This window comes from Salvelinus namaycush, chromosome 22 (genome assembly GCF_016432855.1).
Source record: "Salvelinus namaycush isolate Seneca chromosome 22, SaNama_1.0, whole genome shotgun sequence".
Taxonomy (NCBI): Eukaryota; Metazoa; Chordata; class Actinopteri; order Salmoniformes; family Salmonidae; genus Salvelinus; species Salvelinus namaycush.
In genome coordinates, this window is record NC_052328.1 from 15,412,418 (window position 1) to 15,430,652 (window position 18,235).

The 18,235-nt window shown below is 39.9% G+C and overlaps 2 protein-coding genes across 2 annotated transcripts; both read right to left on the bottom strand.

The window, feature by feature from the left end:
* Positions 1-4,158: 4,158 nt before the first annotated feature.
* Positions 4,159-9,997, bottom strand: sdhaf4 (succinate dehydrogenase complex assembly factor 4). Its single transcript, XM_038960870.1, has 3 exons — positions 9,859-9,997; positions 6,296-6,409; positions 4,159-4,584 (listed from the first exon to the last, which is right to left on the bottom strand). The coding sequence occupies exons 1-3, from the start codon at positions 9,935-9,937 to the stop codon at positions 4,475-4,477; spliced, it is 303 nt and encodes a 100-aa protein (XP_038816798.1). The 5' UTR covers positions 9,938-9,997; the 3' UTR covers positions 4,159-4,474.
* Positions 9,998-13,894: 3,897 nt separating this feature from the next.
* Positions 13,895-17,086, bottom strand: tlx1 (T cell leukemia homeobox 1). Its single transcript, XM_039018303.1, has 3 exons — positions 16,642-17,086; positions 15,430-15,667; positions 13,895-14,105 (listed from the first exon to the last, which is right to left on the bottom strand). The coding sequence occupies exons 1-3, from the start codon at positions 17,084-17,086 to the stop codon at positions 13,895-13,897; spliced, it is 894 nt and encodes a 297-aa protein (XP_038874231.1).
* Positions 17,087-18,235: the final 1,149 nt, after the last annotated feature.

Here is an 18,235-nt window from a genome sequence, read left to right on the forward strand (position 1 = left end):
GTAGCTGACTCTATAGCCACTCCTATCTGTCATATCTTTAATCTGAGCCCAGAGGAAAGTCTTTGTCCTCAGGCCTGGAGGGAAGCCAAAGTAATTCCACTACCCAGTGGTAAAGCGGAATTTACTGGTTCTAACAGCAGACCTATCACCTTGCTGCCAGGTCTTATCAAACCGTTGGAAAAAATAGTGTTTGACCAAATACAATGCTATTTCTCTGTAAACAAATTAACAGACTTTCAGCATGTTTATAGAGAAGGGCACTCAACATATTCTGCGCTGACACACATGACTGATGATTGGTTGAAAGAAATTGATAATAAGAAGATTCTGGGAGCTGTTAGATTTCAGTGCAGCCTTTGATATTATTGACCATAACCTGTTGTTGAAAAAACTTGTGCTATGGCTTTTCAACCTTTGCCATATCGTGGATTCAGAGCTATCTAATAGAACTCAACAGGGTTTCTTTAATAGAAGCTTCTCTAATGTCAAACGTGTGGTGTACCGCAGGGCAGCTCTCTTACCTTTTCTATTTTTACCAATGACATGACACTGGTATTAAACAAAGCATGTGTGTCCGTGTATGCTGATGATTCAACCATATACGCATCAGCAACCACAGCTAATGAAGTCACTGAAACCCTTAACAATTAGTTGTAGTCTGTTTTGGAATGGGTGGAGAGTAATAAACTGGTCCTGAACATCTCTAAAACTAAGAGCATTGTATTTGGTACAAATCATTGCCTAAGTTCGAGACCTCAGCTGAATCTGGTAATGAATGGTGTGGCTGTTGAACAAGAGACTAAAAGACTAGGTGTTACCTTAGATTGTAAACTGGCATGGTCAAAACATATACACTACCGTTCAAAAGTTTGGGGTCACTTAGAAATGTCCTTGTTTTTGAAAGAAAAGCTAATTTTTTGTCCATTAAAATATCATCAAATTGATCAGAAATAGAGTGTAGACATTGTTAATGTTGTAAATGACTATTGTAGTTGGAAACGGCCGATTTTTTATGGAATATCTACGTAGGCGTACAGAGTAGAGGCCGACCGATTATGATTTTTCAACGCCGATACCGATTATTGGAGGACCAAAAAAAGCCGATACCGATTAATCTGACAATTTAAAAAAATGTATTTGTAATAATGACAATTACAACAATACTGAATGAACACTTATTTTAACTTAATATAATACATCAATAAAATCAATTTAGCCTCAAATAAATAATGAAACATGTTCAATTTGGTTTAAATAATGCAAAAACAAAGTGTTGGAGAAGAAAGTAAAAGTGCAATATGTGCCATGTAAGAAAGCTAACATTTAAGTTCCTTGCTCAGAACATGAGAACATATGAAAGCTGGTGGTTCCTTTTAACATGAGACTTCAATATTCCAAGGTAAGAGGTTTTCGGTTGTAGTTAATATAGTATTTATAGGACTATTTCTCTCTATACCATTTGTATTCCATATACCTTTGACTATTGGATGTTCTTATAGGCACTTTAGTATTGCCAGTGTAACAGTATAGCTTCCATCCCTCTCCTCGCTCCTACCTGGGCTCGAACGAGGAACACATCGACAACAGCCACCCTCGAAGCAGCGTTACCCATGCAGAGCAAGGGGAACAACTACTCCAAGTCTCAGAGCGAGTGACGTTTGAAACACTATTAGCGCGCACCCCGCTAACTAGCTAGCCATTTCACATCGGTTACACCAGCCTAATCTCGGGAGTTGATAGGCTTGAAGTCATAAACAGCGCAATGCTTGAAGCACAGGGAAGAGCTGCTGGCAAAACGCACGAAAGTTCTGTTTGAATGAATGCTTACGAGCCTGCTGGTGCCTACCATCGCTCAGTCAGACTGCTCTATCAAATCATAGACTTAATCATAACATAATAACACACAGAAATACGAGCCTTAGGTCATTAATATGGTCGAATCCGGAAACTATCATCTCAAAAACAAAACGTTTATTCTTTCAGTGAAATACGGAACCGTTCCGTATTTTATCTAACGGGTGGGATCCATAAGTCTAAATATTCCTGTTACATTGCACAACCTTCAATGTTATGTCATAATTAAGTAGAATTCTGGCAAATTAGTTTGCAATGAGCCAAGAGGACAAGTAAATTAGTGTCTAGTTTGAGAAACAGACGCCTCACAAGTCCTCAACTGGCAGCTTCATTAAATAGTACCCTCAAAACACCAGTCTCAACGTCAACAGTGAAGATGCTGGCCTTCTAGGCAGAGTTGCAAAGAAAAAGCTATATCTCAGACCGGCAAATAAAAAGAAAAGATTGAGATGGGCAAAAGAACACAGACACTGGACAGAGGAACTCTGCCTAGAAGGCCAGCATCCCGGAGTCGCCTCTTCACTGTTGACGTTGAGACTGGTGTTTTGCGGGTACTATTTAATGAAGCTGCCAGTTGAGGACTTGTGAAGCGTTCGCCACCCATTCCACACATACTTACCCCACCAGACATGCCCCGAGGGGTCTTTTCAGTCCCCAAATCCAGAACAAATTCAAGAAAACGTACAGTATTACATAGAGCCATTATTGCATGGAACTCCATTCCATCTTATATTGCTCAAATGAACAGTAAACTTGCTTTTTTTAAAACAGATAAAGCACACCTCACAACGCCTCTCCCCAATTTGACCTAGATAGTTTGTGTGTATGTATTGACATGTAGGCTACGTGTGAAGTAGTTCTATCCTTGAGCTGTTCTTGTCTATTAATGTTCTGTATTATGTCATGTTTTGTGTGGACCACAGGAAGAGTAGCTGCTGCTTTTGCAACAGCTAATGGGGATCCTAATAAAATATCAAAAATACCAACAATTTAAATAAATACATTTGGCCCAAACTGGGAATACAGATATGCATCTGTTGGTCACAGATAACTAAAAAAATGTAGGGGCTTGGATCAGAAAACCAGTCAGTATCTAGTGTGACCACCATTTGCCTCATGCAACCATTTGCCTCATACAGCTCCTTCGCATAGAGTTGATCAGGCTGTTGATTGTGGCCTGTGGAATGTTGTCCCACTCTTCAATGGCTGTGAAAAGTTGCTGGATATTGGGAACTGGAACACACTGTGTACACATCGATCCAGAGCATTCCAAACATGCTCAATGGGTGACATGTCTGGTGAGTATGCAGGCCAAGAACTGGGACATTTTCAGCTTCTAGGAATTATCCATGCGACATGGGGCCGTGTATTACCATACTGAAACGTGAGATGATGGCGGCAGATGAATGGCATGACAATGGGCCTCAGGATCTCGGTCACGGCATCACTGTGCATTCAAATTGCCATTGATAAAATGCAATTGTGTTCGTTGTCCATAGCTTATGCCTGCCTACTCATACCATAACCCCACCATGGGGCGCTCTGTTCACAACGTTGACATCAGCAAACTGGTCGCCCACATGACGCCATACACGTGGTCTGCGGTTGTGAGGCTTGTTGTACATACTGCCAAATTCTCAAAAACAATGTTGGAGGCAGCTCATGGTAGAGAAATGAACATTCAATTCTCTGGCAACAGCTCTGGTGGACATTCCTGCAGTCAGCATACTAATTGCACAACATTGTTTTGTGTGACAAAACTGCACATTTTAGAGTGGCCTTTTATTGTCCCCAGCACAAGGTGCAGCTGTGTAATGATCATGCTGTTTAATGAGCTTCTTGATATGCCACACCTGTCAGGTGGTTGGATTATCCTGGCAAAGGAAAAATGCTCACTAACAGGGATGTAAACTAATTAGTGCACAAAATGAGAGAAATAAGCTTTTTGTGCAAATGGAACATTTCTGGGATCTTTTATTTCAGCTCATGAAACCAACTCTTTACATGTTGCGTTTATATTTTTGTTCTGTGGATGTTACAGGACGTCCCAGACAACAAGACGTAGAAGAGTCAGGTCAGAATGTCAGGTTTCTGCCTGTTGAGTGTTGGTGAGCAGGAGTGGTTCTGTACAGTACGTATAGAATAAAATCGAGAAACAACCAAGAGCCAGGTATGACAAAGGTAATGGAGAAACGAGACATGGGCTAATGTAGGAATACTGACGATCAGAGAGGCATCAGGCATTGTAGATAACTCTCTTTAATATCATGAGCGTACACCAAAAAGTGAAAACATGCCACGGTATTTTCCAGAAACATTTCATTTTATTCACAACATTCAAATTTCTGTACAGGAAGCAATAACCATAACAAGCATTCACTATGTCATCATCATACATTTCAACAAAGGAACACAATATAAGAGAGACTGTTTTTCAAATTCATACACATGGAGTCTGTTGAACAGTCATCAGATTGTGTCGTTCAGGGGGAAATAATTAAGCCTGATTCCGTATGGTGGACCGTTCCTGGTTTCTTGCACGACAGTCCTTAGATATAGATACATAAGTTATAAGTTAAGGTATGTCCACATCGCATGTGTAATATACCAGGTATGGAAACTAGAAGTCGACACAGCGGCCCTTCCTCTCCCAGTCCCCGTAGCGTGTGGGCTCTGGGCCCCGGGGCCCCCCCTGCTCCTTTGTGGCTGGGTTCACATCATCAGGGAACTCTGGAAAATCAATGGGGAATAATTACAGTGTGAAAGGAAATGGAGCATCCTAGAAGGTACAGTTGAAGTCAGAAGTTTACATACACTTAGGTTGGAGTCATTAAAACTCCACAAATTTCTTGTTAACAAACTATAGTTTTGGCAAGTTGGTTAAGGACATCTACTTTGTGCATGACACAAGTCATTTTTCAAACAATTGTTTACAGACAGATTATTTCACTTATAATTCACTGTATCACAATTCCAGTGGGTCAGAAGTTTACATACACTATGTTGACCGTGCCTTTAAACAGCTTGGAAAATTCCAGAAAGTGATGTCATGGCTTTAGAAGCTTCTGATAGGCTAATTGACATAATTTGAGTCAATTAGAGGTGTACCTGTGGATGTATTTCAAGGCCTACCTTCAAACTCAGTGCCTCTTTGTTTGACATCATGGGAAAATCAAAAGAAATCAGCCAAGACCTCAAAAAACAATTGTAGACCTCCACAAGTTTGGTTCATCATTGGGAGCAATTTCCAAATGCCTGAAGGTACCACGTTCATCTGTACAAACAATAGTACACAAGTATAAACACCATGGGACCACGCAGCCGTCATACCGCTCAGGAAGGAGGCGCATTCTGTCTCCTAGAGATGAACGTACTTTGGTGCGAAAAGTGCAAATCAATCCCAGAACAACAGCAAAGGACCTTGTGAAGATGCTGGAGGAAACAGGTACAAAAGTATTTATATCCACAGTAAAACGAGTTCTATATCGACATAACCTGAAAGGCCGCTCAGCAAGGAAGAAGCCACTGCTCCAAAACCGCCATAATAAAGCCAGATTACAGTTTGCGACTGCACATGGGGACAAAGATCGTACTTTTTGGAGAAATGTTCTCTGGTCTGATGAAACAAAAATAGAAACTGTTTGGCCATAATGACCATCGTTATGTTTGGAGGAAAAAGGGGGAGGCTTGCAAGCCGAAGAACACCATCCCAACCGTGAAGCACGGGGGTGGCAGCATCATGTTGTGGGGGTGCTTTGCTGCAGGAGGGACTGGTGCACTTCACAAAGTAGATGGCATCATGAGGGTGGAAAATGATGTGGATATATTGAAGCAACATCTCAAGACATCAGTCAAGATGTTAAAGCTTGGTCGCAAATGGGTCTTCCAAATGGACAATGACCCCAAGCATACTTCCAAAGTTGTGGCAAATTGGCTTAAGGACAACAAAGTCAAGGTATTGGAGTGACCATCACAAAGCTCTGACCTCAATCCTATAGACAATTTGTGGGCAGAACTGAAAAAGTGTGTGCGAGCAAGGAGGCCTACAAACCTGACTCAGTTACACCAGCTCAGTCAGGAGGAATGGGCCAAAATTCACCCAAATTATTGTGGGAAGCTTGTGGAAGGCTACCCGAAACGTTTGACCCAAGTTAAACAATTTCAAGGCAATGCTACCAAATACTAATTGAGTGTATAAACTTCTGACCCACTGGGAATGTGATGAAAGAAATAAAAGCTGAAATAAATCATTCTTTCTACTATTATTCTGACATTTCATTCTTAAAATAAAAGGGTGATCCTAACTGAACTAGACGGGGAATTTTTACTAGGATTAAATATCAGGAATTGTGAAAACTGAGTTTAAATGTATTTGGCTAAGGTGTATGTAAACTTCCAACTTTAACTGTATCTGCAACATAGTGAAAATAGTTTGTCCTACTTTCAAGGGGATCCTTGGTCTTCTCATCATTCATGTCGAAACGGCCCTGGGGGGTTTTGGCTTTGCGCAGTGGCTCCTTGTCCTTCACTGCTCCACTGGCTGTCCGCAAGTATCCTTTACACAAGAGAGCCACATCACATCTGATGCATTAGGACATTCCACCTCCAAAAGCACAAGAAAAAGGTATGACACCCACAATGTCAGATTGTTCTGAAATCGTTTCTGTAGTTAGTAACAGATATGATTAGCATTCCTGAAACATTATTTTGTTGACATATAATTTGATCTCTGAGAAAATAAACTAATTGATTACACTCAAATTGGCCATTTTAATTTATAGGATTCAGACATTCAATAAATATAGTACCCAACATTTGATGTCCACCAAACTTCTTCCTACCAATGAGATCCCAAATAAATTGTCAAAAAGCCACCCACGGACTGTTCATTTCTCTACCATAAGCCACCTCCAACGTCCTAGAGAATTTGGCAGTACGTCCAACCGGCCTCACAACCGCAGACCACGTACTTGTATGACGCCATGTGGACGAGCGGTTTGCTGATGTCAATGTTGTGAACAAAGTGCCCCATGGTGGCGGCAGGGTTATGGTATGGGAAGGCATAATTACGGACAATGAACACAATTGCATTTTACAGATGGCAATTTGCATGCACAGAGATACCGTGACGAGATCCTAAGCCCCATTGTTGTGCCATTCATCCGCCGCCATTGTCTCATGTTTCAGCATGATAATGCACGGCCCCATGTCGCAAGAATCTGTACACAATTCCTGGAAGCTGAAAATATCCCAGATCTTCTTCTATGGCCTGTATACTCACCAGACATGTCACCCATTGAGCCTGTTTGGGATGCTCTGGATCGACGTGTACCACAGCGTGTTCCAGTTCCCGCCAATATCCAGCAACTTCGAACAGCCATTGAAAAGGTGTGGGACACATTCCACAGGCCACAATCAACAGCCTGATCAACTCTATGCGATAGAGATGTGTCATGCTGCATGAGGCAAATGGTGGTCATACCAGATACGGACTGGTTTTCTGATCCACGCCACTACCTTTAAAAAAAAAAAGGTATCTGTGATCGATGGATGCATATTTAACCTTTACCTAGGCAAGTCAGTTAAAGAACAAATTCTTATTTACAATGACGGCCTACCTCGGCTAAACCCGGACGACGCTGGGCCAATTGTGCGCCGCGCTATGGGACTCCCAATCACGGCCGGTTGTGATACATCCTGGAATCGAACCAGGGTCGAACCAGAGGCGTCACACCTCTAGCACTGAGATGCAGTGCCTTAGACCGCTGCGCCATTCGGGAGCCCAATATCTGTATTCCCAGTCATGTGAAATCCATAGATTAGGGCCTAATACATTTATTTCAATTGACTGATTTCCTTTTATGAACTGTAACTCAGTAAAATCTTTGAAATTGTTGCATGTTGAGTTTATATTTTTGTTCAGTATAGTATGAAGCTGTGGTTTGAGTATTGCTTTTCCATACAATGAACGTATTCCCAGTGAATCTGGTGATGTTTTTTACCCCCGTTCAGAGAAAATAGTAATTGAAGTCACTTGAATTACTGTATACTAGTTGTTAGGGTGGGATTGGTATGGGATGTGGTGTGGTGGGGTCAGTGGGTTGCTTTCGACAATTTTGGATTCTTCATGTCTCACTCAGGAAGAAGTTTGGTCCAAATAAGATGTTGAGTACTATATTTATTGAATATGATCTCAATCCTATAAAATGAAAAGACAATTTGGGTGCAATCAATTAGCTTAATTTCTACAAGATAAAATTAAAGTTCAACAAAAAAATGTTTCAGGAATGCCAATCGTATCTGTTTCTATTCACAAAAACAATCTCAGAACAATCTGAGTTGGTGAAAAACTATTAACAACTTCATACCTAAGCTAGAAGATGAATTTGTGTTGACATTTTTGACATATCAACACAAAATGATTGGTAGCTTGAGAAGGGTATCAATATCTTGGTAATTTGTAAACAAATTATGTATATGTGACAATGTAGGATCCATAGTTTGTCTGTTTCCCAGTGTACCCTTTTTAATTGATGTATTTATTTGCAATAATAACACAACAACAATAACACATTTAAACACAGGGACAATCCAGGGTACATCATAATACTACCAGACACAGTTTGATTTAACAAGGCATAATTGGGGGATTAATGTGCTTGTGGGAAGCGGGAAACTGAACAGTGGTGCATCCGACATGATTGTGTTCAAATCCTCTCTGAATTTCCCACTCCCGGGGTACCCTGATTAGTGGGGAACACGTGAAGTGTATAAAAGTACTTCTTAGATCTGTTCAGGTGGGAGCTTAGCCTGAAGGAGTGTAGAGACTGTGGCATCTTTGCTGAGCTGTGCTTGTTTGAGAACCATTTGAGGATCATACTGAATGTTTACAGTGTGGTTGAATTTGTTCAGAAAGTATGTGTTGAGTTTCTCTCTGTGTTTAGGTTTGGCAATATTCAACAACAATTATTATTATTTATTTTTTTAAAGATGCACTCTCAAACTATTGTAAAATTTCAGGCAGTAGTTTTGAAAGTGATGCTCACGAGCCAAAACGAGTCCCCGTGTTTTGGGTACTACATCATCCATTTCGTGTGATATGTTTCAACACATGTTCCAATTTGTATGATATGTTACAAACCAATTTGTGCAATATGTTACGAATTTGTTGTCCTTAAAGATTCCGGAGTGCATCTTTAAGTTATGCCACTGCAGTAGCAAGCGAATGCCTAACCTATTCACAGGGTTAGGGTGCCTACACTGCCATATTTCCATGTTACAGCTCTAGTTTAAGGAAAACAGACGGAAGATAGATGTGTCCCTATGTTAATTAGCTATCTGCATTTCTAAAACACCTGTGTGTAAACAGTAGATGGAAACAACAAAAAATACTGTAAGCTGCAACTGTGTTAACAGTGTATAGTATGTATATATTTAGCATTTGTGAAATTATTTTGATGTGATATGAAAGTAGAGGCCTTTTATGTTTCTAGAACCATACCGCAATTGAGAATCGATTCACGTTTAGATGGAGTATTTGGCTGTAAGAGCCAATTCACTTCTAAACTGAAAATGTATGGTCCTTGGGCTATAAGGGAGTAACGTTAGGCTCCTTTCGTCCATTATTGGGCTAGCTTATGCCCCACCTGAAAATACAACGGAATGCATTTGCTCCATTGTTTACATTTTTTAGGGATAAGCACATCAACCTAGCTCCCACTCATCCTTGAGCTTTACCTCAACTGTCACAAGTAAGTTATCCCTGAGTTGATTTCTTTCATTTTCATGTGTACTTTTCTTATTTATCGTGTGTAGTATTTACTGCATTGTTGACGAACAGCTTGCAAGTAAGCATTTCACTGTACTGTTTACACCTGCTGTATAGTGTGCACGTGACAAATGAACGTTGATTTTATGTTGTTTACCTTGCTAACAGTAACTATAGCCATCATGTGCACGCTAAGCCTTGAGAAGCAACACTCTTCTTCGAGTTAAGACACGCACCTGTAAAAGCAGATTCCACGAATAACCCTTGGGTCACAAGACGTTTCGATGCAGAAGCACAGGCGCTTAGTAGAGACATGTTGATTGCTCGTTTAGAAAGATGGTCAAACAGTAATTTACCAAATGTTCTGGTGTTTTGGCAAGCTTTAATGACGTATGAAAAGTCATCATCTTGCGACAAAATCTACCTTGTAGTAACTACGTATGGTCACCAGGGCGAGCTAAAGTACAGGGTGTGGGTCAATCAGATGCAGCCGAGTAGCCAACACAACACAAACTACCACCACCGGTATGTCCCTGTGTAAATGCTTTCATCATCATGTCTTCTGGGTGCAGAACGTGAGATAATATCATCATGAAGGGATGGTTATCAATGTCTGTGGGAAACTTCAGGGGTCTATCATTCTCCTCAAAAAGTGTATATGTAACGGATGTGAAATGGCTAGCTAGTTAGCGGGTACGCGCTACTAGCGTTTCAATCAGTTACGTCACTTGCTCTGAAACCTAGAAGTAGTGTTGCCCCTTGCTCTGTAAGGGCCGTGGCCTTTGTGGAGCGATGGGTAAAGATGCTTCGTGGGCGACCGTTGTTGATGTGTGCAGAGGGTCCCGCGCCCGTGTCGGGGCGAGGGGACGGTCTAAAGTTAAACTGTTACATATACATGTGTGATAAAGTGTATTTTGGTTGACATGACCATTTGTGACATGCACAGGTTGAAAGAACCGAACAATTTGTCAACAACAAAAAAATCTTTATCATGGGTTAATCTCAGTCTCTCCCTTTCTTTGGATCATTTATCACAAAAAAAAGTCAAGTGTGAAAGAAGTATGGTATAACCTAATCAATCCACCGATCAGTGTTCCTATAGGATCGGGCGGCAGGTAGCCTAGTGGTTAGAGCATTGGACTAGTAACCGAAATGGTTGCTAGATCGAATACGCCGAGCTGACAAGGTAAGAATCTGTTGTTCTACCCCTGAACAAGGAAGTTAACCCACTGTTCCTAGGCCGTCATTGTAAATACGAATTTGTTCTTAGCTGACTTGACTTGCCTAGTTAAATAAATAGGTTTAGATGAGAAAATACCTTGTTAAAAATTGGGATACAGCAACTTTGATTTTCTTTTGTGGACATGGTTTTGTCTCATCTTATATGTTAAACAAGGGAACTAATGGATTAGAAGAGCCAAATATTTATCAAATACAAAATCATGAATCATTTAATAAAAAAATGTTACATACAAATTGCCATATTCTGTTCAAGAATATGATTAAACAATGATTGCAGGATAAAGTCTGCAATAGACAATTGATTTAGCATGCAGTTCAAAATGAGAAAAAAAAACTCGCTCCATTCATACATTTCAAATTCAGAGACATAGGCTACACAATGGCTTTGAATGGTACAGTGATTTGCATGTGTGTAAAGCCAATAATAGATTATACTGTAGCTAATTTGACTCATACAATCGTTTTCATAGAGCAATAGGATTCATTGCAAATTAATTGTAGCAATGAAGGACATGACAGAGATCGGTTTATTGATAATTATGTTTCAACTTCTTATTGATGATGTTAAAAATATACTGCTTTATTTCCCTGGTGGTGAATGAAAAATGCATGGGCTTCTGTGACTTACTGTGGCAGAATCATACATTACTGTGCTATAAACAGGATACTAAGCTGTAAGTCCTGGTTAGTGCTAATTTGGAGTTTGTGTAGTGATGAATGCATTGCAGCATTACAGATCATAACTAAGCAAAGCGCAGTGAGGTCAAACGTAGAACATGTTTGTGGAAATGTACATATTTCATACGGTACAAAAGAGATTGCAGAATAATAACAGTAACACAAGAACTGAACATTATTTGTGGCTGTGTCAAGATATACGAATGTTGTTAGATTGTGGATTTGCAACTGAATTGTGGCATACAAAACAAACAGTAAACGCTCACTTGGTAGAAATACAATAACATATTACTTCAGTAATGAAATGCATGCAGGAACTGTATTTGATGACATAAAACAAGCCTAAATAATTGTAATTTAATGAAACAATAAATAAAGAATACTGATCAAACTAAAACTGAAAAGACTGAGGACAACGAAAAAAATGGAAGGTGTTATACTTGCTTACATATTAAGCTCTCAATCTGCCGCTCACTGCACTTGTCCACTTCTTTTACATTTTCAGCCATTTTTACCACCTTTTTCCATTGAGGGCTTTGAAAAAACTGAAAGCCCTCATGCCTGCTCGGTTTAAGAATCTCAGGAGTTTTGGGAAAGCCACTTAACTGACGCTGCAGTGCTGATATTTCCGAGTAGATGAGGCAATTCTACTCTACATTCCTTTTTGACCATGGGGAGAGGCCCTGGACTAACTCACAAACACACTGTCCTACAGCTGGATACGATCAACACACACACATACACACATACACACACTTTACAGTTGCAATGAATGTTAACTAACACACAAAATACACAGCTGCATACTCCAAAATATAGACATTCATCATGATCATGCAACCAGTATCAATCACTTGCTGGAAACACCCATTATAAAGGTCTGGTATTGACTAATAGAGGGCAGGTATATCAGGGATGGATCCTATAGTCAAAGAGGGCTTTGGCCATCAGTTGTCCCATACACAGCAATGTAGTTCACTCCATGCACTCCATGATGCATGATCATTGGTTTAAAACAAAATATGACAAATACACAAAGTACAACACTGCTGTATTAATTCTTTAGAAAATATTTCATATGGCCTTATAATTCTAGCCTGTCATTATACGTATAAATGGATCAACATACCTGAAATGATTATAGGATTATAGAGTACAAGAAAGTTGAACAAATAATACCTTATTTTACAGTCATAATTCAGCTGTTTACCTGGTATTTATTAAGAAATTACATTATGTAGTAACAATGGATAGGCTACTAAACGAAAAAACAATACATTTACACTTCAACATATTCAAGGCCATATTAATATTGCTAACATTGTGCTTGTTTGAAAGACAAAAACAACAAATAATATTGGATAATGATCAGGCAACTATATAACCTAATTTCTGCAAATACCAGGTAAATAGTAGAGTGCAATAAAGTATAATCCAAATGATTAAGTGCTTGTGTAATGTGGTAAGAGGTAAACGATAATGAATAATTTATAACAGAAACTTGATGAGGTGGTACATTTGAATCTCTTGTCACTGATTCTTCCCTGCAAAGAGATAAAGGGGTTGCATAACTGCTAAAAGCAATTCATAACCATCGCTAGCAATATAAACAGTTGATATAAACATCACTGTTATGAGACACAGGCAGGCTAGTGAATCTATACCACCAAATTCATATTTTTGAAACCAATACATTTTTCTTGAATTAGGCCTATTCCTCAAATGATCAGGTATGAATGAATATGTAAAAGTTTTCCTCTAGGAGAAAAGTGCTAAAAGAAGTGCTCACTTATTTGAATCAATCTAGCTATAGTCTTAGTTCATAGTTAGAACTGGATTATATTTTATTGAAAAATGAAAATAAATACAACTGCTAAAAATGTGATCACCTAAAAACAGGAAGATAAGGTGAACTATTGCACAGTCCTCAAAAAGCATGTTGCTAATGGACTCGTGCATGGCTGCAGGAAGATTTTTCCGGTGGGGGTGCTGAGAAAGAAAATATATCCCCGCACTAACGACTATTTTTCTCCACTCATACAGGAGTCATTAAGGACCAGTGCACTAATTTGGTGATTTTATATATATTGGTGATTTTATATATATATATATATGTATGTGTATGTATATATGTGTATTTAATTTTGATTTATCACGGGGTGCTGTAGCACCCTCAGCCCCCTACTTCCGGTGGCTATGAGCTCCTTGTTCACTCCATGCTTTCAACCTAAACCTTTTTTGAGGCAGTCAGATAAATCCAGGTCCTCTTGAGTCATATTTTTCTTAAAAAGTTGTTCGCTATGACTCCACTCACTTTCAAAAAGAAGAGAAAAGAAAAGCGGTCAGAGTTTGTTATTCGCAGGCGGACACGCTGCTGATTTTGGCGGTGTTCTCAGTCCATGGCTGGAGGTTCTGAAGCGCGAACAGGGAGCTGTTATGCAGGCAGAGCGGGTCCGGGTTTGCCGGTTGGTTTATCGTTTTCTGAAAAGCCTCCTGTTGGAGTTGCATGAGGATCCGGTTGGCCTGCTGTCGCTCTGCTTCTCTCTCCTCAGCTGTCTGCCGCCTGGAACACCGGAGACACAAGAGAGACACCGAGGCATCAGTGGGAAATTCTATCCAAAATAGGCTGCGTCATTATAGATCATAACAAGCCTATGCACATTACATTTTGACACAAAGTGAATGTCTTCTGGATTAATTTAAACACGTTTATTAAGTATGATTATAGACTATAACAAATTGCTAGACAACATTTGCCTAATGTAGGCTAAATTGCTTGGCTAAGCATTATTAACCGATAGGCTAAAAGCTGATATTCAAATGCAAATTTCCCACAAATAGTATGCCATTTTCACAGCCAACAATAGCCTATGTGAAAATAAATAACGTTTTGTCAATTAATTTAGTCTTCGTCTGATGTGGCATAAATGTTTCTTCAATTTTTTCTGTTATGTTCTCTCATTGACTTCATACTTACTCTTAGGCCTATATACATAATATTTGTATTCCTTGATTGTTTTGTTGTTTTTTTATTTTCTAAAATCCAATCTTCAGAGATGTATTTAACTTCTTCAGTAGATAGGCCAAGGAAAATATTCTCTATCTCAATGCGTACATGTTGTGGCCAAACAGGCCTTCTACTTTTATGCACGATATGTTTAATCTGAAAATAGCTTTAAAGACCATTTTAAAAAATGACTGAAATTACATTATTTCGAAAGATTAAAGAAACGTTTCACTTTAAAAGAGTAGACATATGAGGGAAATCATTATCCTGTAGGATAGGCTATAGGATATAGTTAAGTTGCCACTGAATTTTACTTTAATTTTAAACCACTCGTTATAAGAATCACTATAGTTTCCTTGACTGTTGCAAGACAATATTAATTCAATGAATTGCAAAGATTTGCAATCGAAAACTTCAATAAAAAATACAATTGACCACCTGGGGTAGACTGTAAAATGTTCATTTGAAGCAGGGAGATTGGATTTTTGTATATAGTTTTAACAAATGCACACAATTATTTATCCCATATTCAAGACCGAGTACGTTTTACATTTACATTTTTTTTTAAACATTTTTTAGTCATTTAGCAGACGCTCTTATCCAGAGCGACTTACAGTAGAGTGCATACATTTTATTACATTTTTTTTACGTTCAAATGAATTTGTGGCATATAATAGGCCTAGATATAGTTAATATTTATCAAATCTATCCGTCTCCCAATCTCTTTTTGGTGGGTTTATATAGCCTTCTTGGAGTGTAAATAAATAGCCCATGTTATACATAAAAGCATCAACTTAGCTAAAACACACACACAAAAAAATCACGGAGAGAACACTTTATACCTTAAATGTAATCTACAAATTATCATCAGTAATCTCACCTCCATTTTGTTCTTCTGTTCTGGAACCATGTTTTGACTTGTGCGTCAGTCATCTTGAGGGCCTTGGCCAAAGCCGCTCGCTCTGCTGAAGCCAGGTACTTCTGTCGGTGAAAGCGTTTCTCCAGCTCGCAGATCTGCAGGCGAGTAAAAGACGTCCGGGGCTTTTTCTTCTTGGGGGGCGTCCGGTTCTGGTACGGGTGACCTACACGACGTGTTACAGTGAGGGGTGAGAGCGCCACTGGATTGGGAGACGGATAGATAGGGGCGAAAGCATGCAGCAAAATCAGCAAAATAGCAACAACAGAGCAGCGAAGCAAGTTCATGCAACGTCAGACAGAGAGAGGGAGATTGCAGGTTTAAAATAAAGAACTGCAATTCAAATGCTAGGCTAGACCAAACATCCCATTGTTAATAATGCACTCTGATACAGCCCTGGATGATATAGCCTATTGATTAGGCACCCGCTGTCCTGTCCAAAAACAAGATGATGCAGGTGAGAGGAAAACACTTGATGTTACGTTTATACCACACAGATTCTGACAGAAGCATTATCCAACTATTAGGCTACAGAAACATTTAGTGTAAAAAAACAACAACATACAATTAAATAGCCCCAAATACTATAGCCTAGTTATCGTTAAATTAACTTTTAAAATGTCAGCTTGAAGGATACATTTTCCTTTTAAATCCCCGAGAGATGAGAAACAAGGATGCATAAGATGTTATATTTGTTGTAGCCATTTTTGTAATAATGGGGGGGCTACATTTGGACTATTTCGATAACATGCAGATGTGTTGGGCTATATTTTGATTATCTTTAAGTCAACGTTGATTGTAGGTGCTTCTTGTGAGATATATATATAGACTAGTAAAATAAGTCAAATGCATTGGTGTTTATCAACTAAAATGGTATAATGAAATTACACAGCGTGTTACGAAGAAGCCGCAGTAGACAGCAGTAGACTGATTTATTATCGATTATTTTCTAAACTGAGTGCATCAGAAGACAATAACTAAGCCTAAATGCATTCAATGACCCTTTCCATCAGAAACAAATTGCATGATCGTGATTTTCTCATGACAAGCATGGCAACACACACACACACACACACACACACACACACACACACACACACACACACACACACACACACACACACACACACACACACACACACACAACATTGTATGTGCATTATAGAGATGGTCTACCTGTGAACCTGTCTTTGGTGTATCTTCTGTTGCTCTCCATCCAGGGGAATGTAAATCCCGTCAGGCTGTTAATCGAGCCTGGCATCGTGGACATGCCGCAGGGGATGGACGAGTGTCCACTGTTCAGAGGTCGGTGCGCGGGCACACGGATGACTCCAGCTGCGTTAACGTTATTCCCACTGACGTTCATCCCCATGTTCATGTTATAGGTGCCGCTCAGATTGGCGACCCCACATGCGTTGCCGTTATATCCAGAGTTGTTGCCGGGGAAGTTACTAGTCATGGTGTTGTAGGCAGTGCTGACGACGCAGCCGAGGCCATAGTCCGGCTCGGGCATCCGACCGCCGAGCATGCAGCTTTGGTCCACATTGTTAAGGATTTGGTCGATCCCAAAGCTGATGGGCTCCGCGTGAATGTGCTGGAGATGCGCTCCAATATGATCCATGGCCCCCGCGAGCCCCCCGCGAGGTACAGAGGTGCTCCACGCAGCGCGCCTTATCTTGGACCTTTAAAACGTCTTCAGCTCTCGCTCCTGTCGTTATCTAGTACGCGTGTGTGGGTGTGTGTGCGTGTGTGTGCGTGTTTGTGAGAGTGTACGTGTGTGAGTGTGAGGCTATACTAAAAGCGATTGTCTGGTTTTTTCTTCTTCCCTTTTGGCTCAGGCAGCCTTGCCGACTGGAGTGCAGCATCAATCAAAGTGCCAAATAGGCAGCACGAGATTAAGCCCCATTTTTAGGCCTCGGGACTCAATTGGCTGAAGACACCACCGCGAGGCCACAAGCTCATTCAGTGAAAGCTGAGCGCAGGGTCGCATGATCCTCTGGACTTGTGGCAAACATCATAAACACCAGGCGGAGTCTTGTGAAAGTAGGCAATGTTTATATTCTGTATTTGATTAATTTCACCTCATGGCACATTTTTAGAACAGCAATTACAAAAACTGTTTTACGTAACACACAATAACCTAACGTCAATAGGTGCGTGGTCAGCTCCGAGCAAGCTCCGTTCCGTTCCATCCATCATAGGCCTCTGTGTTCAACTTATTTCAGGTAGGCCTAATCAAATGTCTCCATTTGACAGTGTTTCTTGGAGACACAATTGAACTGGAGAAAAATCTACATCCATGCTCAAGCAAATGATCTTAATCAAAGTGGATTCACAGTGCCTTCAGAAAGTCAAAGTGGAAGAAACATTTGTAAAAAAAAAAAATGTATGTATCTTGTTTAGATTGCCTAAGTATTCAACCATCTGAGTCAATGCATGTTAAAATCACCATTAGCAGCGATTAAACTGTGAGTCTTTCTGGATAAGTCTCTAAGAGCTTTGCACACCTGGATAGTAAAACATTTGCACATGATTGTTTTTAAAATTCTTCAAGCTCTGTCAAGTTGGTTGTTAATCATTGCTAGGCAGCCATTTTCAAGTCTTGCCATAGATTTTCCAGACGATTTAAGTCAAAACTGTAACTAGGCCACTTAGGAGCATTCAATGTTGTCTTCGTAAGCAACTCCAGTGTATATTTGGCCTTGTGTTTTGCGTTATTGTCCTGCTGAAAGGTGAATTTGTCTCCCAGTGTCTGTTGGAATGCAGACTG